Below are 21523 nucleotides of genomic sequence, written 5' to 3'. Positions count from 1 at the left end.
CTAATGTGGTGTCGTTTGGGGGAGCAAAAGATCCAGCGTTCTACCTCCATGGGCACATCAGTTACATGGGGCCCATCATGGCGTGGATTGCGTGGGAGATCAAACCACCGCTTGATTCGGATCCGAATGGTGCGGGTGTTTGTGTTGGCGGAGTCGGGAGGTTTTGGATACGAATGATGATAGTTAGGAGGATATTTGTCTGAAGATAAGAATCAAAATTAACATTCTGAGGAGACGAATATCACCGTATTTCGGTAATTACGCTTTTTGAATTGATTATAAAAGACAGCGCACACCACCAGCTGCGTCTTCTATCCAACGTCGACATCAAAACCCCCCAACTACACTCAACGAGTCGTCTCGGTAATCTCCACCAACTAAACGTACCTAGATCAACCCAGCGCACCATCAGATGCTGTGCATTCGGCTTTCACACCCTCCCAAGCTGCCTCTCCGCAAACAAACCAACCATGTCGTATCCGGGTTTTGGGTTTGAAAGTCCAAAACTCATATGGCTGGTGACAATAACCCTTTTTGCTCGACCGCTCACTCCATCGAGTCGACATCTCTCATATATCGATAGTGGCCGGCTGAACTCCTCCCTGTCTTAGGCTCACCTCCGCCTACGATCTTTTATACCAAAAGAAAGCCCCAGGCACGGGGACAGCGTGCCCATCTCGGGACTTACTCAAGCTCCCACTTGCTGTCTATTCCCCGCTTCAGGAAAGGCACCTTCTCAACGCGGTGGTCAACAGCACACCCGTCCAGATCGGCGAAATGCTGCACCAACCACCGACCCTCGGCGTCCCCGTAGCGGATGTGCGCTCCGTAAGACCGCCCACCGCCCCGAATACCATTTCCGACGACCGCACGCGTGGGGATGGCTGAGTTAGGAAGGTGGGAGAAGAAGCTAGGATTTAGACCGAGTGGTTTCGATATCTGGTGCGAGGCCGTCTTGCGAGATATCTGTCGCGCCAGGAGGAGAGGACTGATTAGCTTGGTGGGATGCCTACCGAGTTGGTTTTTGGGAAATACGGGGTTGTTAGTTGGTGTGGGAGTGATATTTTGGGTTTGGGTATGTAGCCGAGCGGGGGAATGGGATGGGGTGAGCTTTACGGGAGGATGCTTGAAGTCTGAGCTGGAGAAGAGATAGGGGAGGGGTCTGGGTGGAAGGGGTAGAGGGATGGTGGTAAGCATGAAGCATGCGACTGCAAATCGTCAAGACGCGGGTGCGTTTGATGTGGTGTTGACGTAGAAAGAGACCTGATGACTGCGTGATGGTAGTCTTTTGCAGAGACACGAGAATAGTAGTTCAGATATCCGCATGATAGTGACCAAGACATGGCATATAGTGCATGAGTGGATAGATTTGATATACGAATCTCGAAATGTAAATGCAGCATAGCCGAACAAGGCAACTAGACCTACCTGTTTAGTACTACGAGACTCATCTTTTGATCTCCTATCCCACATCACGAATCTGAAATAGGAAAGTGATGCTGCTCGCTCACCCCGCACATCATCACCGGATACCACGACTAAAACAAGTCGCAGCCCCCACCTTATGCCGTGCGATGCAAGCAGCCTTCTGAAACCCACCACCCGCCCGCCTCGCGCGAAGGATTCGCCAAATCGTACCACAGTCAGACGCATAAACACAGCAAACTCACCTTCCACAGCGCCTACATCGCGTCCAGCAGCCCAGGCGCAGGTCCAGTCCAGCTGACAAAAGCACCCACTTCCTGCCGTGGCCAGTGTTCGGCGTTTGGAGATTTGTCATTATCCCAAAATACATACCACTCACAATGTTTCGCTTTTCGACATAGCGTGAGATGCCGTTCTATTTGCCACACGCCGCACGCAAAGGGCGAGTGTTATGGAACACACAATACGACCAATCACAGCGCCGCTAGCAGCTATTTGTACGTCTCGACGGTAGCTAGTGGCGCGAGACGTACGCGTGTGGTTAGGGAACGCTGGACAAGACACGGGAGAAACGATACCCCGCGTGTCCGTTCGCCCACGCCTTACCCTCCCCCGACCCGGCTCTTCTCGAGTCGCTACCAGCGAGGAGAGTGCCGGATGCCAGGGCGGTTCGAATGGAGCGGTGCCTGTGTGATCCTGCGGTACGTACGTACGGAACTGCTGCGGAATGTGAGACGGCATGGCACGCGCGTGGACATCCCTTCCATTACCGGCGCGCACCTCGCTGCGGCATCCACAGCTACGGCGTTGGAGACGCCCGCGTTGACGGGCAAACGAGGTTGTGGGACACAAGACACGGTGGGACGCCGTGACGCATCTCATCTCGTGATCCGGCGACTATTTCGTTTCTATGCTGGCTCGGATTGGGCAATTTGGAGGACGCGTTTATGGTGGCCGATGCGTGGGGTGGATGGAGGTTTGCGTGACTATCCTATTGTTAGTTGGTCCGGTTGATGTTAGTAGATTGGACTATGATGTTTGGTGATCCGTCAATGCTCCGCCCGCGAGAGCCGCCCATTGCAATGGTGCAACAGTGCTTCGACAGACGTGACTCGTCGGCGATATAAAGTTGGCGGTTGAAACCGCAGTGAAGGGAAGGCCCCTTTTTCTAGAAAAGCGCTAGAAGCTCGACGAGAACGGCCCCACGGTGAGGCTGCTGCACAATCCACCTGCTGTCCTCGTCCCTCAAACGACTCACGCAGGCTGAGACCTCGCCAGAGCACTGTCGCACCCGGTGTGGTGATGTTCGCCTTACTGTAATACAGCGCAATAGTGGTCGCTGCGGACTTTATTCTCGGAGGAAGCGGATGCGTGTCACCGCAGCGCCCATCAACGTCAGCTAAATGCGCAGAAATCAAAATTGCCTGGCGTAATCGGCGTTTCGGCCGTTTGTGGATGCGGACTCGACCTTTGTCTGTGTTTGCTCTGGCGTCGCTGTAAGACATCAGAACGGTGACAGTCCCGATGCGCAGTGGCAGAGGAGAGACCTCGAGAGAGCTCGTCGGAACAGGGGTGCCGGAAGCTGCCAGGACCGCCAACAACCACGCCGGGACACACACCAGGAGCAAGGCCTCGGAGAAGTGGGGAAAGCTGGATCAACGGCTAGCACGGCCAGCACATGTGTGTGGCTGTCACGGGCTCGCAGCCTCGAAACCGCCATCAAGACTCGGTCGGCGAGGGCCCTCGAAGCACATCGGCCGCGATCCGCACTGGGTCTGCGAAGGCTGGCTAAGCGCTGCAAGGCGTCGCGGGCTGATGAGTGGCTTTTCGTTGAAATCGCTCCGCGCACCGTTTCCTTAAACCATGGAAATCGTCCCGGCGCCAGCGACAATTGCCGAAAACTAAGGCGTTCATCGGGCGGAAAAGGGCTGCTGGCTTGGCTTGGGCCTCCTTCACCTCAATCCCCGCTACAATCACGCGCAAGTCACGGGACCAGGGCGGAGATGCGGAGAGTGACAACGGTCCAGCACGTCGCGCGTCGATCGCCATGCCGTCAGGCCTCCATCTTCCAAGCTGCGCATACCGCAGCCAGACGAGTTCGCGTGCCACGTCAGCCGCTTTGTGGGCGCGATTCGTGTAGAGCGGAGCGATACGGGCGGAGAGACGGCGCAAAGGTGCCTTTTCCGGTGACTGATGCAAGTCTGTGAGCGATGCTCTTCGGATGGTGCCATACGCGTGCTGATTGGCCAACGCGTTGCTGCAGAGGATCGCTTCTGATGCTGCGCTCGAAACCTCTCGCGGCCTCCAAGGTCCCACGCGAGGTTGCACAGCCGTGTTGCCTGAGGTAATTAGGAGTCTTCGCTCTATCTGGCACAGCATCTCGCCTGGTCGCCTGTGCCATGTTTGCGAAGCCATCTCGAGCGATACGTGTCCTGGACCGCTGACGACCCGCCAGTCTGGGTCAAAACAGTTCTTCTCCTGAAGGATGCATTAACAAATCTCAGCAACAGCAGCCGTGTCCAAGCGGCAGTCTGGCCCCCGCCAGCGAGTCCAATCGACGACACGCGGCTCTCCTGACATCATGGAGTGGACGCAGACATATCAGCCCATGAAAGCAATGCCGCTGCCAGAACCCCACCATCCGCCTGTCAGACAAAGTGATCAGGGCCCCCGGTCACCGACTAGGAATGAGCGGGAAGCAGGGCAGTCCTGGCACTGCCGCTCTGCTAAGGACATGGTTTGCACGGCCGGAGGGCCATGGCGACAGCGCCGCCAGCAGAAAACGCGCCGGGCAGCAAATCATGGCGCGAGACGGTCTTGCCAGAACCACGCTTATGCATGGCCGTTGAGTTTCGAGAGCTCGGTTAGAGGTCCATTTCAAAGCAACGACAAAGTCCTCCTCAGATCGCTCCTTGTCGAGCCGTGCGATGCCTCGGATCGCCGGCAAAAGCCATCTCGTGTGTTTCCGCCGCCGGGGGCCGGCTTGCCTGTCCACACCGCCAGGCCTCCTGGCTCGATTGCTGCGCTGGCCAGGCTTGCTCGGGAGCAGAGCCATCACCCTCAAGGAAGCGCGGGAAGCAAGGCAGGCAGCGGAAGTCTGACGAGATCGCGAGCATGGGAGGGGAGGCTGGCTGGCGTCCTCCACAATCGGGCTGCCTGCCCCTTTCCCATGCTGCTGCTTGACGCCGCCTGGCAGCAACCTTAATTTAAATTTCCGGGCCACAGGCAGCAGCAGAATCGGTCGAGGCCTTGCTGTCTAGCCCGTGGGAGGATCCGGAGTGGTTCTGACGAGGGTCTTGCATCGCAGATGGAAACGGGGGCTGCTGGCGGAGAGCATGTGGTGCTGATCTCTACTTCAGCCTGGTATTCGCGGAGACCGCGCCGGAACCACGTCTCCGGCAGTTAAGTATAGCAGAGCATGCGTTGGATAGAGTGGCCGGCAGATGCTGATTGGGGCCAGAATGAGGGTATATCGAGGCGTTGAGTGAATGCTGTTTCAGGCTTTACATACCGTCGGGGGAACCTTGAGAGTCGAGCCTGGGAGACGACCCCTGCTGGTCTAGGCCGGAGGCGCTCCGTTTTCTATCGGTACGGTAAGAAACGGCATATCCTGGGGCCTCCACGAGCCTGTGCTCCCATACCCTCACGGCCGATCGCCCACCGTTGTCGGCAGGCATGGACAGCGGGCGGCGCGACAGGCATCGCATCCATGTCTCCCGTCAGCACAAGCTCAACGGCCGGGCTGGGCACGTTGAGCATTGCCAACCCCACCCTCAGAGTCTCAGACATCAACACCGCGACAGCAGAGACTAGCCACCGCAGTGTAGCTGATGTGATGGCGACTCTCCACGACGCACCCCCCTCTTCTAGCTACTGCTCTCTGGATCCGCAAGCTGTGTCACTGAGCGGAAGCGTTGACGTGGTAGAACTGGCACATGATGACGGCGCGAGCCTATCGGGCTAATTTTGCATTCGGGCACCACGAGCGCGCTGCTGACTTGTGGCCGGCTGCACGCCGCCGCGCTGCTGGTCTGAGCGACTTCAGATGCACGCCGCCGTTCTTTTATCGCGTTGGGCGTGCGACAGCGACTCGAAGCATGAGTGTCCGTTTGGCTGTCCGCGGGGCAGCGGCCTTTTCGGACGAGATCTCCAGGCGCCTGCCCGCATCTCGTGCAGCTCGTCCTGCTCGAGACGGCCTCTGTTGCGAAAGGGAGAAATCTCCGTCGTCTCTGAACGCTGGGTCCCGGCACAGCACACCTTCACAGTTGTTATCAGTCGTCCTCACCTCGGTAGCCTTCGATCCGCTCGATCGCATGCCGTTGCACCCCGAAGGATTCTCCAGTTGAGCTGTCGAGCTCGCGAGACTTTGGTTAGCCGCCATCGTTTGCTCGTGCTGTCGACGCCGTCCGAAGGTGTTGCTGATTGTGATGCCGATGGCGATGCGCCGCTCGAGCTCGACGTCGTGCCTGAGGGCGTTCCAGTTGTTGGATTAGAGTTGTTGTTGCAGCACCAGGCATTAACCCTTCCTCGGTACCTGAGTAATTGCCCTTGTTAACTCAGCAGCGGTGCTTCTTTAGGCAAGCTGTCACTCCCAGTCGCTCCCAGGGTGTCTCCGCATTCGCAGGCTGCCCATTTAGGAGCATTTGCTATACCAGGATGTGCTATATGTGCTATAGCCTCGACCTCACGTCGCATCTTCCACCCAGCCGGCGAGCGCTGTCAGCCTATTCAGTCTTGGAAAAAGCCGACAGTTGACACGCTCGTGACGCGGCTCGTTTCAACGCTGAGCAGGTTTTTGCGAGTTTATCAGCGCGACGGAACCGACGCCGGGTGGAGAGTTCCGTTGCGATTTGTCCTCAGTGGCGAATCCAGAGCTTTAATCTATTCTGGCACTCCGGGTGGGCGCCATGCAGTAGCAGCGCATCCTTCTGCTCAGCATCAGGCCATTCTGACATCCGCGGCGGGCCCGCGGCGGGCCAGCGGCGAAGCTACTTGAAGGACTCTTTCTCGCTGTGGCGCCCGTGTCAACGCGACCCTCATTTCTCCTGCACCGCGAAGGGGAGAGAGTTGGATGGCGACATTGGCCTTCGTCTGCGCCATGAGGCCAGTTCAGCCCGCCTTGCCATCGCCGTGGCATCTGCCGGCGCGCCGTTGGCTCTTGGGCGTGCAGGGCCAACGTCTTGCGCGCCATCGCATGAAGACGCACAGGCATCCTCCCAGGTCAGCATTGCTCTCCAATCTCAGCAGCGACTCAGGCAGCGTTGAGACGCTCCGGAGCATGATTCTTGCGGCCGTCTCGAGGAGTGGTGGCAGCGCCGCAACTTTCCTCGCAGTGTTCACGATCTCTGACAGGCCTGCGCGCGACGGATGGCTTGGACGTGATCAACGGCTCGCAGGGAGCGAAATGAGCGAAGATCCCCAGGGCTCGCCCGTCGACGCCATGTTTCCTTCTCGCATCCTGCGTGCCGTGTCGGACAGGCTCCGTCTGTGCTGCTGTGTCGATCCGCGTCGAATGGGGCGGATGGGGCCCGCCAGGCACAAGCAGGTTAGGGGCGTCTGGCGCGCGCTGTGGCCGTTGATTGACGTTGATCACTTGCATTTTCGAGCAGCCCGCAGGCCAATGGGAGCAACTCGGAGGATGCGTCTGCCCCGAGTCGACGCTGGGCTAGCAGGACGTCGAGGACAGCAGGCCGAGGACTCGAGGGAACCGAGCAGCTGTCGCATCTGAGACACGGCACCGCGAGCGCAACCTAGGCTATATCGCGGCGGAGTATTATCGTGGGTTGCGGGCTCAGAGGCGGCACCGTTCGGGACGCGGGCGCGTTTGAAAGATGTGATTCCAGCGCGGCGGGCTCTGCAATTTTAGGGTGCGAGAGAGGATGTGCCTCCCTAGCGCGAACGTGTCAATGGTGGCGGGAGGCGTTCAGTGGTTTGCGCCGATATAAATGGATAAAATTGGCAGAGGTGGAGTGGGTTCCGCGGTGTGGCGGGCAGCAGTTGAGCGCGAGGTATAATACGGGCGTTACATTTCACTGGAAGGGGCCCGGTGGTAAGATACTGGCTGTCTTGGGCTAAAGAAAGCGGTAGCGCCGAGGTTAGCGCCGCGCGGCCGGGCTTGGCATCCCGGAAGCCAGCCGGCGCACGCGACGCTCAAGGACATGTCGTCCATCCTGGCCCCATCCACCAGGCCATCGCCTCCATCTCTCGTCCTCGCTGCTCCACCGCGCAGCTCCCCTGTCGCCGTCCTCTCATCTCCCACGCGCAGGCTGGCCGCCTCCCGGGCCATCGCCGCCATCAGAGCTCGCCCTGCCGAAGCCCTAGCCGATACCCGGCACACAACCCAGCACCTTCGCAGCACCAGCGACCCGCCGGCAAACCAGCGCTCCTCTGCCACCCCGAACTCGTGCGCGCATCCCAGCGCTCGCCCCGGCCGTCCCCCCGGCACAACCACGCCCTCCCGCCAGCCCGTTGCGGACAGCGGCCGTTGCACAGGGCCTTATCCGCGCTCAACAGCCGCGGCGCCGGAGCTCGCAACAGGCAGTCGTCCCGCTGCTGCAGCGCCCTCGGCCACTCACACAGCCGTATCCTCGCCGTGCACCTGCCCCAGCGCTCCGCCCAAGCCGGTGGCTGGACTCGGCACGTTAGGGCGTTTCTCTTTTCCACGCAGCCCGGGGCCCACCCTGGAGGCGGTGGTGTGCTGAAATTACGCAGCTAGCGCGGCACTGCACAGACGGCCGTTGTTAGCCTGCACGGCCTGCCCTCGCGCCCAACTCACACTGACTCCCCCCAGACCTCCAGCAGCAATAATAACAATGTCGCATGCGTCGTCGCGAGATAGGGCAGGCAGCCCCCGCAAGTATAAGGAAGAGCCGGCTCCTGTGGCGGCCCAGCTGGTGAGTGCCTCCCTGCTCCTCAACCTCCACCACTCGCGCACCCTCCCTCCGACCGTTGGCTTTGCCCATTGCATGCATCAGCCCTCTGCTGCACATCCGCGCTGCAACGACGCCGCATCCCGAGCTATCCCCCAACCCCCAGCTCCAGTGCTGCACTGGCTACATGGTAGGCCCTTCTCGCCAAGCAGCGGCCTCAACCCTCACCCCCCCAGCCTGCACCCTCTCGTCTTGCACCTGTCCTGCGATGGCCTCTCCTGCACCAGCACCCCCCTGTCATGTCCAAGCAGTGCGCCCGAGGCCAGCAGCGGAACCCTGGAGCCTCGTCCCAGCCCTCCGCTGTGCGTCCTGCCCGGACCACTCACCAGCGCGCGCTGCTGTCGCCGTCTGAGCACTCCTCCGCACTGCGTGGTCTTTCTATGTCTCCTTCTGTCACCGCCGCCTTGCACGCACCCTGGTCCAGAGCTGTCCGAACGCGGTTGGCCTAGTGCGCATCTCTGAAGACACCGCCCTCATATGCCCCTCACCCCCGCCACCCATCCAACCATCACCCACTTGCTTCCATCCTCTCAAAAACCCTGCATTTGTTTGCCGTCTCTTCTGCCTGTCTATTCTCCTTGTCCAGTCTCCCACCCTTGGTCTGATCTGTCTGCTCCGATCTCGCCCAGGTACTACTGCTCTCTTGCCAGGACGTGGATGTGCGCGAGGGCTTTTGTTTTGCAACACCACACCACTCCCCTGCTCATTACTCATCCACTGTAGGGACGTCGTGGCTAACGTGTCGTGCGCTAGCATCACCCCCACCCCTCAGCGCAGGGCCTCCCACCGCCACAGCATCTCCAACATCCGCGCGCGGGCGTCGTCCAGCAGCATCATCCTGACTCTCCTCACCAGTCTCAACCCGCGCAGTCGCCGGCTCAAGGACCGTACGCGTCGCCACACCCATCCAATCCATCGATTCCGCAGCAGCACCAGTCGCCGTACGGAAATCCGATCCCAGGTCCGCCAGGCCAGCAGCAGGAAGTCCCCTACTACCCTGCCCACCCGAGTCCGTACAGCACGAACAGTGCTTCCGGAAGCTACACGTCCTCAGGTCAGTTTCAAAGCTCTTTTCCTCTGACGCGTTTGTCTCGCAGTGCTTCTGTTGTGGCAGCGGTTCTGTTGTTTTGTGGATGTTCTGCAAGAAGACGCGTCGTGGGAACCTCGCCCTGTCGAAACGGCGGGCCCCGAGCTGTATTGATTTCTGACTGGATCTGCAGAGAACCCAGACCTCATGGCAACCGCTACCATGAACCGCACATTCCCACCCATCTACCACACGCCGCAGTCAAACTCGCCAGCGTCAGTGCAGTCACCGCAGCACGACCAGCATGGACGACCTCTCTACGGGCAGCCGACGAGCCAGATGCCACCACAGGGCATGTACTACACGCCGTACCCAGTAGCACAGCAATCGCCCTACGCCCAGCACCCGTCGTCCCAGCAGCACCAGCCGATGGCCACCAACTCGCTTTTGATGTCCCATCAGCAAGGCCAGCCAATGCAGCACCAAGGCTCGCACCCGCACACGCCTGGATTGGGCAGCCCGAAGTCGCGAATGTCCCAAGCTCCGCTTCAACGACCAGGATCAGGACTGGGACCGCCTCAAGCCGCACCTCAAGGACCTCCAGTTGGACCTCCGAACATGCATCCCGGTGCTCCGGGCTCCAACGTCAACCCCAACGCAGCTCCCGGCCCCATTCCAGCAACCACTCCTTTGGTCGTACGACAAGACCAGAACGGCGTCCAATGGATTGCGTTTGAGTACTCCCGAGACCGCGTCAAGATGGAGTACACGATTCGGTGCGATGTCGAGTCCATCAACGTCGACGAGCTCGCCCAGGAGTTCAAAACCGAGAACTGCGTATACCCCCGCGCGTGCTGCCACAAGGACCAGTACAAGGGCAACCGACTTCATTACGAGACCGAGTGCAACACCGTGGGATGGGCGCTCGCCCAGCTCAACCCGTGCCTAAGAGGGAAGCGCGGCCTTATCCAGCGCGCCGTAGACAGCTGGCGCAACAGCAACCAAGATCCACGCCTAAGGAGTAGGCGGGTTCGGAGAATGGCCAAGATCAGCAATAGGAAGGCCGTTCAGCAGCCGCAGCCCCATAATCACATGGCAGGTCCTGTGCCGGGGTCTGCAGGGGGTCCGAATTCGGCAGGCTTGGCCGCTCCAGGACCAAGGCAGCCTAGCATGAGCATGGGAGGGCCGCAGTTGCACCACCACCATGAACATCCAGGCGGTGGGCCTGGAGGGCAAGATGACGTTAGCGGTATGTTTCACCAGATGTGACAATACGTGCAATAAGCATACTTGACGGATATTGAATTGAGAGCCATCCTGTCGTTCTGTATCGCATGTACATTACACTCCTTGATGTAACACTTTCCCCACACCACACATATTATGCACCAGAGGATTGAGTTTGAAATGTGAGAGCTAATTTCCTTTGTCTTATGTAGCCGATAATGAGTATCCTGAATCGCACACTCACCACCACCAAGCCCCGAACGGCCAGTCTTCGCCACACGACGTCCGGCAAACGCAGAACTTTTATCCGTCGTTCCCTACGAGCTCATCGGTGGGCGAATCAACCATGCCGCCGATCCACGATGGAATGGGGCATTCCAGCGGCCGCGCCCCGTCCCATGCGACGGCCGCGCCAGTAACTAAGCAAGAGGAGGAAGAGCGCAATATTGCGTTGTTTGGAGATCTACCAGATTCTAAGCGTCGCAAATTCATCCTTGTGGATGATGCGCAGCGAGGAACGCGAGTGCGCGTCCGAGTCATGCTCGACCAAGTTCAGATGGAAGAGATGCCAGATTCCTACCGCGAGAAGAACTCGGTATTTCCCCGATCGTATTTCCCCATGCAGATGACCTCTCCGCCCACTTCTCCCCGTGGGAGCCGAGTGTTCAACGACGAAATCGAGCCGAATGAGGAGGGCGCTCCGCCAGTTTCGGGTTCCACGCTTGTTCCAGTCCCAATGCTCGACGGGACGGAAGCGAGAGTCCCAAAACCGCGGATGACGAGGCAAAAGCGACGCAAGGAGATTACGCTCAATGACTTGGGCTATCGAATGAGCTGGAGCCAGAGCCGGGTGTTCGCTAACCGGACACTCTTCCTGCAAAAATCTCGTAAGTAACCATCGCACACGCCGCAGTCAGGGTCTCGAAGCTGACTTACCTCTCCAGTGGACGCCTACCGCAACAAGATGCGCAGCACCATGGTCGCAGCAGGCAAAGACGTTACCGACGTTGCCCCGCACTTCGAGACGCGGGTTGGGAAGCGGCGGTGGATGGAGCGCAGCAAGAGAGGTCGAGGGCGCGAGTCGTCTCCTTAAGAATCTCACAATCCTAGTTTCAACCCGCGCTCGACTCAGCAGTCGGAGCGCGGAACCCGAAATCTCGCTCGAAACGCACGAACGCTCCGGATGAACCTGCATGTTCGCATCCGAAGCGACGAGCATGGCACCCTGGCTAGCGGGACCTCTTTCCCCATCTGTCACGGACGGGTTTTGGAGGATGCTGATCGCTCACCCCATTTTCCTCTGTATCTTTCTTCGGGCATCCCTGGTACGGCTAGGCGCTTTTTGGTGTGGGCCGCTGGCATGCTGAAACATCAGTGTGCGGGCGCGGGACCTGCATGGCATGAGACGGGGATGGTCTTGACTGTCTTTCGTGCTTCATTTCATCTTGTCTTGTCCTGCTTCTCTGCTTCGATCAATTCGGAGCCGCAAGGTGCGGCATTTATAGGTGTGATACCATTTTGGATGGCTTCTAGGCCGTCCTAGATTCTCTTCTCTTATGCTTCATGTCTTTTCTTTCTTGCGTGTGTTTTTTCAAGTGCGAGATATCCCGTGTTCTGTGCTAAATCTTTCTTTCTTGACTGCGGATATGGAATGCGGATATACAGCACTATATGTTCTGTTTTCTGTGATTTACGATGCTTAAACACGATAAAAAGTATGGTTTGTTTTTTCTTGCTAGATGAGTGTGGATTGGCTGGCGAGAGAAGCGCTGGACACTTCGAGGAGTATGCAATTCGGGTTGCGAGAAAAACTGTAATGTTTGTCCTCTTCGATGCGAGTGCAGGCTGAAGCGTGAGGAGGGAGGAAAGGAAAGTATGGTATTGGGATGGGAAACATACCTCACATACTTACATTTATGGTAGAAATTTAAGTCTACATACATAGAAAAACTTACTTCCAATCCAATTGCACACGTGTATGCGCTTGTGAGGTGTCGAGATGCGCTCCCCCCAATGCATAGATCTGAGCCAGAGGGTGTGTCTGGCATGAATTTGGGGGCGGAGACTGCAGCTTATCACATTCACCATGCTCTGCGGAGCTTAGGTCGTCTGATGGTGGTGTGAGACCCGACCCTGCAAATGCAATGGTTCGATCCCAAGACGACATTTCAAATTATTGAGTGCTCCACAGTCACTACTCTCTCCGAATTGCGAATTAATCCTCAAGAAGGATGGGTGGTGCATGAATCGGGCAGGTGATTGATTGTACATAGCGGAATGGGACCACTTTCTTTTCCTAGTCTATTGGGTTGCATTTCTGTGGAGCTGGATGCTGGGTGCTGGGATGAGGGGGCGTTGTGCAGGAAGACTGGATTGGCTGGGCCTCCCCATCTCCGAACGAGAGCCAAGGACTCGATGGAAATGAAATAAGAACGCAACGAATCGCACCTTATCCGTGGCTATCCGCTCGCTGAAGAGACGGAGACGGAGACAAGTCAGATTTGGACGTGTCGAAGAAGAAAGGGAGGGGCGGTTCTTGGGGATGGGGATGTCACACCACCCTGCCCGCCACCCCCGTTTGCAATGGCTAGCGCACCGCACGGCCGCTCGTTAACTGTCAAGATCGTGGCAGGCGGCCGATTGCTCTGGGTGTGTGTCGAGGGGCTTGGCAACGGTGGCGCAGGGGTGGGTGATTGGTTGAGGGGAGGGGCGCGGAGGTGGGCGTGAGAGAGATCACGGGAGAGGTCACGGGAGAGAAGCGAAGGGCACGTGTGGCACGTGAGTGATGTGTTGTATTGGGGAGGGGGGAGTATAAAACGTGAGCGAGGAGGGAGGTAAGGATGGGTACGAGAAGGAGAGGTGAGGGAAGGGGAGAAGTAAAACAGTGATTAAACACAACGCGAAGAGTCATCGATGGAGGGCTGTTTCCTGGCTGTTTGCTAAGTATTTCCATGCACTTCATCATTTTCTATTAGCGGTTTGCACTGCCTCTTGCTCCTCCTACCTATAAGTCTAGATACACGAGGGATAATGCTAGTAGCCAGTATATATTCGGAGCACTGACTCTTATTTCTGCTAGTTTTTATAGAGTCCTTCACTCGCTATCTGGTATCATCAATCTGTAGGACCGCTCTCTGCCATTATGCAGATTTGTTGAGCTTTCCCGGCACCGCCTAACGACTGCCATTACTGTTACTTCTTGGAATCCCACCAGATCCCGCTCCATTCAGCTCAGCCTCTAACGGTTTACATTCCACCATGACGGGATGATGTAGTAGGTTTTACTCCACCATCCCCCTCTCCATGAGGAGACGTCGAGGTCTTCTTTGCTCTCTCCCACCGAACTTCCACCATCATCGGTCTATATCATCTGTTTTGCTCCACAATCCTCTCCATATGGTGCTGAGCGGCGAGTGGTGTTGCCTCCTCCAGTCAAACTTCCACCATGAGGGGATTCGGCTGTGCGTTTTGCTCTCCAAATCCCCTCCTCCACGTAGCGCGTAGCGGTAGACTTTTTCGCTCCCTCCAGACCGCTCTCCATGGATCGCCTCTAATCTGCCGTTTGCTCCCTTCCATCCTTCATCTCGCCCTGTAGAACGAAAGTTGAGGAGCGAGAGGCGGAGGCTTTATACCCGCCAGACAAACTGCCAGGGTATGGTCACGTGTGGTTATCTGTTTCACGTGAGATGGGAGCACTGCAGGATGGAGGGAGTGGGCGTGATTGAGTGGTGGGTGCTTTGTCACGTGGGTGCTGCTTTTCTTTTGTATAAGAGGGAGGATTGAGGGGAGGTAGGTGGTCAAGGAGGGAGCTTGTCGGGTGTATTGAAACATCGAGACCAGGTATTTGATGGAGAGAGCGGATGGGCAAAAACTTGGTGATATCGACTCACAATGCGGTTCGGGTCTTCAAAACTTCGCGCCAAAATGCCTAATGGTGGGGGAACTTGGTCGGATTGGTGGGAGAGTCTACGGCGTTCCTTAGGGACTATGATGCTGAGGGTTGCTGTGGGGTTTGGATGATGCCATCTCCATTATGTTGAAGAATGTTAGCGAAAGAATAAGGTGGTGGTCGTTATTACTACACCTCCGGGTCGACATCGCTCAGAGCCACTCACTGCAGCTCATAATCATCAACCCTCATTCGCATAGCACCCAGTCCAGTCTCCCCGAGCCATTGATGGTGATCTTTGCGGATTTGATCACTCAACAACCAGCTCTGCACTTCCCATAGAACTCTTCAATTCTCCGCGTTGACCAGACCATCATGAACAAGCTCATGAATTTTGATCTCCTCCCACCTCTTCCCCTTCCTTGACTTCAAACCCTCGTTCGCCGGCAAGTCGATTTTTTATACCCCAACCCACGCAGGATTTCAGGTCTCACGTGCTTCACGTGCTCCTCGTATTCTTCCTCCTCACTAAATCTCCTATCGCAGCGGCTCTGGGAAGCTCCTCCACTGACCCGTGATCTCTTCCCTTGAACCACGCGCTCTCTCTTTCTCACGTGCATCATGTGCTGCCCCTATGCATGATCTGCTGGCAGCACCTCCGCTCTCCGATCACGGGGCCCTCGTGCTTCCAAACTTCTTCCGCATATAAAAAAGACCGCCAGGCTGCGGCTCCTCTTTCTTCTTCATGGAAGGAGGACTAGAGAGGATCGGATACGACCTCAAGAGTGTCTGATGTGGTCGGGAGTATGCTGCGGTCTGGTAAAATAACCTCAACCAGACCTCAATGTTTGGGGCAAAGAGCATTTGGATCAAAATTCAAGAGTAGAAAAGTGAATGGTGTTGGAGTTGGAGATCTTCTGATCAAACAGGTACAAGACTCGATCGATGTGGTTGCAGTTGGAGTTTGAGAGAGGGCAGACGTATTTGTTTTGGACGAGCCTACTCATCCCCCCCCCATTTTGCTACATATCCCCCCCCCCCCTCCCCCTAGATTTAGCCTAGCTCCGGCTCGTAATAACTTTGTTCCACCAATTAGACTGTCGCTTAGGCAATACTATTGTTTAATTACGGGTTTTAATTCACCAATACAGCACCGGATCTCTCCGCCAGATAAGCCGGCACCCTAACAGTGACCAAGGGCTCTATTTCCTTAGTCCCCAACAGTCAACTGGCCCTTAATGATGGCCCTCTGTCTACTCCTAAGGAGGCTGTTCGTAGTGAAGGAACCGGTGCAGCATGAGGATATTCGGGTGTGAAACCTTGGTATAATGGTGTATACGGCGTTCCTTTCAATCAGCAATTAAGAGGTGGCTATCTAGGCGCTTTCCGCTTCTAGGAGTCATGTGATTCTTTGCATAAGCTGCGAGCAAGTGAGCATGATTGGTGAAACAATATTAATACGGGCCGGAGCTAGGCTAAATCTAGGGGGGGTTGATGTGTAGCAAAATGGCGGGTGTTTACGTAGCAAAAAGGGGGGTGATGAGTAGGCTTTCCTTTGTTTTTTGCTGCTTATCGGAGAGATATTGAATGCCGCCGTTTAGCATCCGTGTAGCGATATGAAACCTAGTATTCCTCTAAGATACTGCACTTCGCCATCACTGGCCCCCCGAGTCCAACTACTCCCGCTCAATGCACCAGTCGCAGAACCGTTTTGATACCCCAACCGCCAACCCTCCACTCTCCATGAGGACGGAGATCTGACACTTTGATTAGACCATCATGTATTCATCCGTCAGTGTTTGATCTCCCCTCCCTCTCCTAACACTCTACTATGTCCTCTACCTCTGCTCCAATATCAGCTGTTATACCCGCCCGAACAAAAGATTTTGGCCACTTACCTAAGCGTGCACGTGAATCACATGACTATCACTGTATACTCATCCCATGGTCTGCGGTGGCCCAGTGCGCTTACCGATTCCCCAAAACTGCGAGCTCACACTGATCTCAGACTCTCGAAGATGGGTCGAAGGGTCTCACACGACGATAGGGTGTCACGGCACGGTAGGCTCAATGAAGAAAGAAAACCTCCCATTCCAACTATCTAGTTATCCATTCCAAAAACCCGCCCAGATCCATAGAAAAGGAAAAGGGAAAGCAGGCCGTCATATCCCCGTTCAATGTCAGCTTCTACAGCACCATTTTCGAGGTTAAAGCCCGACGCATAGTCTCCGTATACCAAAACCCCGCTGCATGCCGCAGTTTTGAAGTCCCCTGCATAGGCTTATAATCCTGACCGTGAAACCGAAAGCACGTAGAAAGCTGCTACCCGAAGCGAAAAGGAAAAAGAGTGTGTAGAAGCAAGAGTATAGGGGTAGTAGTAGAGAAGAAGTGAATGGAAGAAGTGAAATATTGACGGATGGCAGCATGCCAATAAGATCGTCGTGCAGGAGTAGCCAGACATCACGAGCCAGAGCAAGTAATTGCAATGCTCTATCCCCAGGCAACATTCTGTACCATACTGCCTCACACCTCCGACGACCAGGCCAACTCAATCGTCAAGCAGGCTCCGCTCGGGCGCTTTGCTCGACCTCGAAAAGGGCGAGTAGTCAAAAGTCTCCCTGTAGTGGATACGGCGTGGCGGCGGCGAGTCGACATCGATCAAGAGGCCCTCCTTGCGACGCTGACGCTGTTCAGGAGTTGCCGATGTAGGAGGCGTCATGAGTAGGAGACCCTGCTGCTGTCCTGCTGCAGATGGCTGGGCAGGAGGTGTCGTAGGCGGAGCTAGTGCCGAAATCGTTGTCGGTGCTGGTGCCGAAGCCATTGTGGGTTCTGACGTTAGTGAAGGTACATCATTTCCATCGGCGAGCAGAGTCATGGCGTTCTCTTCAGTAAGAGCCTTGATGCTCTGACGATAATCCTGCGCCTCAGCCTCAGCCTGGCGGAGACTCTCCTCCTTCGCCTCCTTCGCACGAGCGACGTCTACGGCATCGGATTCTTTGACGCCTCCTTTGGCGTAGTTAGTCCAAGCGGCCGGATCAGATCCGCCGGAAAAGTCACGCGTGTGAAAGGTTTGCCTAACTCCATTGACGGAGTCCAGAGGCGCTTGCCGGAGCAGTGATCTCGCACCTTTTGTCGCTTTCTCGCACATAGCGCAGCGGCAATGGTCCACACATATCTCGGAGCAAGGGTGCCCGCAGGTTTCGACCACCTTCAGGCACTTCTGGGTACAATTGATGTCAGAAGCATCGAACGGATGACACATGAGCATGCAGGTATGCCCACAGGGAAGTTTGCAGCGGCATTTCTGCTCACAGCCACCGTTGACCGATTCCCAATCACCAGGCTCTTCGATCCAAGTCTTGCGGCTATGGTTCGTGCATTCCAAAGGAATGTGGAATCCTACTCGCCTCACAGCTCCGGTCTTTGGTTTGTCGCCTTTCTTTCCGTACATGATCTCCACGATTTCAGCCCAAGTCTTGCTCTCTTGACAGAGGAGTAGGCCGTTCCCGAAGAGATAGAAGCCGCGTTTCGCTCGGGAAAGGGCCACGCAGACACGATTATTCACGTTCAAGAATCCAATGCTGTGCTTGTCATTGCTTCGAACAAGAGACAGGAGAACGATATCGTTTTCTTCGCCTTGGTAGCTGTCGACGGTGACAACCTTGAAGGACGAACGGCGACTGGTAAGATTTGGATGGGCCATAAGACGCCTGAGAATGAGTTTCCTCTGGCCGTTGTAGAAAGTCAAAATGGTAATTTCTTCAACTTTGACGCCATTGAGGACCAGGTAATCTACCAAGCCAACAAGCATGTCCGCTTCGTGTGGATTGCAGGCAGACATGTTGGCGTCATGAGTCTCTGGCCAGTCATGGGTGAAGAAGAAACTATTACACCCTCCCATACCTGGAATTGGGGGGCGGTTCTTTGGATCGAGGACAGTCTTGTGATCGGAAATGAGTTTGCCATATATGGGTCTGAGAAGTCGGCGAATCTCAGGGATCATACGGCGTTGCCGCTGCAAGCTATCGTACTCGACTTCGTTGTGGACCATTCGTTCAAAAAGTGACATATCGAAATTGACATCGCCTCCCTCCAGCTCTCTGACTTGAGTGTGAGGTCGCAGCTGCTGGTGATCGCCGACAAGGATCAGGTGTTCCAAAGAAGGAAGACAGGCTGCAATGATCGGAGCCTCGAGAGTTTCGGCGGCTTCCTCAACGAGGATGATACGTGGATTTAAACTCTCAACCAAGGCGCGGTACTTGCTCAGTCCTGTGGTCGTCATACCAATGATCTTTTGCTCTTTCAGAATCAGGTTATCATTCTCCCACAGATTGATACGTCGTTGCTGGACATAGTAATCATAACGTATTGCAAGATTGCGGAATTCCGCCAAAATGAGTTCTTTCACCTGCTTCTGGAAGTAGCAGTACACTGAACCTCTCAGCTTCGAAGGGATCCTGTACAGATCTTTAGTTTTGGCGAGAAGGCTGAGAATCTTTTCATCTGATATGTGATCATTCCGTGCTCCGGTATAGTTGTCTCCAAGAAGGACTACCGGGCCTCTCAGGGTTTCTAGATCATCGTCGTCCCTGTTGAAGGCCTCAGCTTCCAGTTCTTGCAATTCCTCGAAGTCCAGATCTATGTCCTCATATTCGTATTCGAAGTAGTCTTGCTCTTGGTTCCGTGCCACACGTTTGAGATTATGGCCCATCCACATTTCCATTGGAACAGTAGGAGAGTCTTGAGGAAGACCTTCCATGCCATCGATACCGACTTCTAACGACGCTGCCTGATCTTTGTCGATGATGTGCAGCGTTGCCAGAAGACGATGATCGATAGGACCTTTGTTAGCTTCAAGCGGTGACAGCAAGACTTGCATACGCTTTGTCATGTCTTTCAGTCCCTTTATGGCTGGACCTTTGTAACGGGTCTTGTTGGGTGGAGACAACATTCGGACTTCGAAAAGAGTGCGCTTCTTGATGATATCCTCATCTTTGGATCGCCCTCCAAGTCTGATGAATTCTGGTGCAAATTGGTGAATGTGCCGTAAAAGCTGATCCAAAGCGTGGTTAGTTTGGCAAGTAAGAATAATTGGAGGATCTCCAGGCCGCCAATTCGCTATTAGGGCCTTGAGAGCGATCACCGAGACGTAGGTCTTTCCAGTACCTGGTGGTCCTTGAACGATTGCAAGGCGCTTGGTAAGTATGCGCCTGAGAGCTACGGACTGGGATTTGTCAAGCCCAGTGGTAGACGTATCCGGCCATTCTTCCAGAATATTGACATTCTCGTAAGATGCTGAATCCTCGATGGCGACGATCGAGCTGAGATCGGTATGTGGTTTGTTCAGAACATAGAGTGGAGGCTCCACATCTGGTTTAACGCCTACGAGATACTCCGACAGCGGGAACGGCTCCCGCATGAGCTTTTGGAGAGCTAGCATGGTATGTCGACTAGCCTCAAAGAAGCTGCTCCGATCCTCTACCATGCAGTAAGGCCTGGTTGGGTCGAGTTCGAGGTCCATAGGGCTTGCGAAGAACAAATCAATCTCAGGCGGGTTTTGCTCCAGAGCAGCGAGAGGTCTAGCGGCAACCGTGGCAAGGATGCACGTGGTCTTAAACATATCGTCGGCTGGTGTGAGTGCAACCAGCGTGCCGGTGATCAGACGTTTCGATTGTTCCCACCGGATTCGCTTTCCAATGCGAGAGAGCGAAAAACTGACTCGCACCGCCAGACCTCGTGGGGAGAATACACAGGCGGAGATGTAGACCTGATCAGGATGAGTGACTTTTCAAGATGCTTGGGTAGCCTTTGCACTCACATTTGAATAGATGCCTACTCCTCCAGAGTACTCCGCCTCTTGCAACGAAGGTCGCCCTTTCACGTCCTGCACAGCGTGTCGGAGCGGTCTAATGGCGTCCTCTCTCTGCAACTCGTAATGTGAACTCAGATACTTTTCGTTCGAGTTATGTGCCCCTTCAATCTTGTTTGCAAGATCACACTTGTCGCTATTCTCCATAACTTCCGATGATGTCGGTAGCTCTGGCATTGATAGCCACGAGCCTCCACTCACTTGCTCCTTGACTGCATCCATGTACCTCCGGATCTGGTGGGTGGTATTCGTTGGGGTAACCCAAGTGGAGGATTGCGGCTCAGGAGGCTGTTGGGGATGGGCAGCGGCATTTGGGATAGGGAATGGCTCCTTCAGTGTTTCGTTGACTTCTACGAAGACCGCGTCAGCCATGACTAGGGAATATAGGGATGTACAAACAGAGCGCGCATGGCGGAGGAGCCCAGCGCTCTGCGGCAGGGAGGCTATGGCTGCTCACCTTGGAGGATCGCATCGTCTTCAACGTCTATCAACGTTTCGAACGGATTGTTTGTCTCATAAGTGGCTCCTAGCCCAGATTAGACACGAGAAGATGAGCCTTTGCTTGGCTGCCGAGCGAGTGCTTACCCGGCACGTCTCCATGGCGATGCGCTCTGAACGACATCGTGGCACCCTGTTCCTGTGCTGTCACCCTGGTCTGGGACGTGATGCGACTAGCAGGACTCCATGAATTGACTATTAGTAATGAGTGTGGCCAGCGAGGCGTAGAATGGTGGTGAAGCTAGGGTTGGAGCGGTGGTGAAGTGACGGGTCCGCGCTGGCGGTGCAACTCACCTGAGCAGACCTCGGGAGCAGCTTCCGGCGCGATTCCTACGTGTTCAACGCCCGCGATACGCGTAATTCAACTTCGAGCTTCGATCAGAGATACTGTCATAAGTAGATAACGCCTTTAATACGTCCTCAAAGCTGGGATTTGCTTGCTGGTTTGGACTCCGCTCGTGATTCGAGACTTGCGCTTGACAAGAGTGAGACCACGTCAAATACTTTTGGGTTGGGACCACAAGATTGTCCCTCCTAGCAAACGAAGCGGTTATTTGGCTTCTTGTGAAGTAAAACACAGAGGGCAATGAGACATGTTCCAGATCGATGATGCAGATGGGAGATGGTCGAGATATGGCTTGAGAGAGATGAAGTAAAAG

At 55.6% G+C, this 21523-nt stretch overlaps 6 protein-coding genes across 6 annotated transcripts; 3 read left to right on the top strand and 3 right to left on the bottom strand.

Moving 5' to 3' along the window:
* Window positions 1-242: 242 nt before the first annotated feature.
* BDZ99DRAFT_468268 (uncharacterized protein) lies at window positions 243-1222 on the bottom strand. Its single transcript, XM_033721206.1, has one exon. The coding sequence runs from the start codon at window positions 1195-1197 to the stop codon at window positions 685-687; it is 513 nt and encodes a 170-aa protein (XP_033570255.1). The 5' UTR covers window positions 1198-1222; the 3' UTR covers window positions 243-684.
* A 1991-nt stretch (window positions 1223-3213) lies between these two features.
* Window positions 3214-5102, bottom strand: BDZ99DRAFT_482145 (uncharacterized protein; the record flags this gene model as incomplete). Its single annotated transcript, XM_033722461.1, has 3 exons — window positions 3214-3881; window positions 4108-4614; window positions 4937-5102. 3 exons carry the CDS (start codon window positions 5100-5102, stop codon window positions 3214-3216), a joined length of 1341 nt encoding a protein of 446 aa, XP_033570254.1.
* A 1357-nt stretch (window positions 5103-6459) lies between these two features.
* BDZ99DRAFT_576201 (uncharacterized protein) lies at window positions 6460-7223 on the top strand. The gene has a single exon (XM_033728556.1). The coding sequence runs from the start codon at window positions 6497-6499 to the stop codon at window positions 7151-7153; it is 657 nt and encodes a 218-aa protein (XP_033570253.1). The 5' UTR covers window positions 6460-6496; the 3' UTR covers window positions 7154-7223.
* Window positions 7224-8153: 930 nt separating this feature from the next.
* Window positions 8154-9232, top strand: BDZ99DRAFT_170322 (uncharacterized protein). The gene is made up of 2 exons (XM_033712961.1): window positions 8154-8484; window positions 9108-9232. The coding sequence occupies exons 1-2, from the start codon at window positions 8238-8240 to the stop codon at window positions 9194-9196; spliced, it is 336 nt and encodes a 111-aa protein (XP_033570252.1). The 5' UTR covers window positions 8154-8237; the 3' UTR covers window positions 9197-9232.
* Window positions 9233-11988, top strand: BDZ99DRAFT_170323 (uncharacterized protein). Its single transcript, XM_033712962.1, has 4 exons — window positions 9233-9412; window positions 9575-10630; window positions 10821-11495; window positions 11553-11988. The coding sequence occupies exons 2-4, from the start codon at window positions 9589-9591 to the stop codon at window positions 11699-11701; spliced, it is 1866 nt and encodes a 621-aa protein (XP_033570251.1). The 5' UTR covers window positions 9233-9412; window positions 9575-9588; the 3' UTR covers window positions 11702-11988.
* A 4594-nt stretch (window positions 11989-16582) lies between these two features.
* Window positions 16583-20988, bottom strand: BDZ99DRAFT_576199 (P-loop containing nucleoside triphosphate hydrolase protein; the record flags this gene model as incomplete). The annotated part of the gene is made up of 4 exons (XM_033728555.1): window positions 16583-20264; window positions 20316-20716; window positions 20824-20892; window positions 20952-20988. The coding sequence occupies 4 exons, from the start codon at window positions 20986-20988 to the stop codon at window positions 17046-17048; spliced, it is 3726 nt and encodes a 1241-aa protein (XP_033570250.1). The 3' UTR covers window positions 16583-17045.
* Between the last annotated feature and the right edge of the window lie 535 nt (window positions 20989-21523).

Source organism: Mytilinidion resinicola (genome assembly GCF_010093595.1).
Source record: "Mytilinidion resinicola strain CBS 304.34 unplaced genomic scaffold BDZ99scaffold_27, whole genome shotgun sequence".
NCBI lineage: Eukaryota > Fungi > Ascomycota > Dothideomycetes > Mytilinidiales > Mytilinidiaceae > Mytilinidion > Mytilinidion resinicola.
The sequence above is the reverse complement of the archived record's forward strand: the minus strand, read 5'-3'. Positions and strand labels throughout refer to the sequence as shown.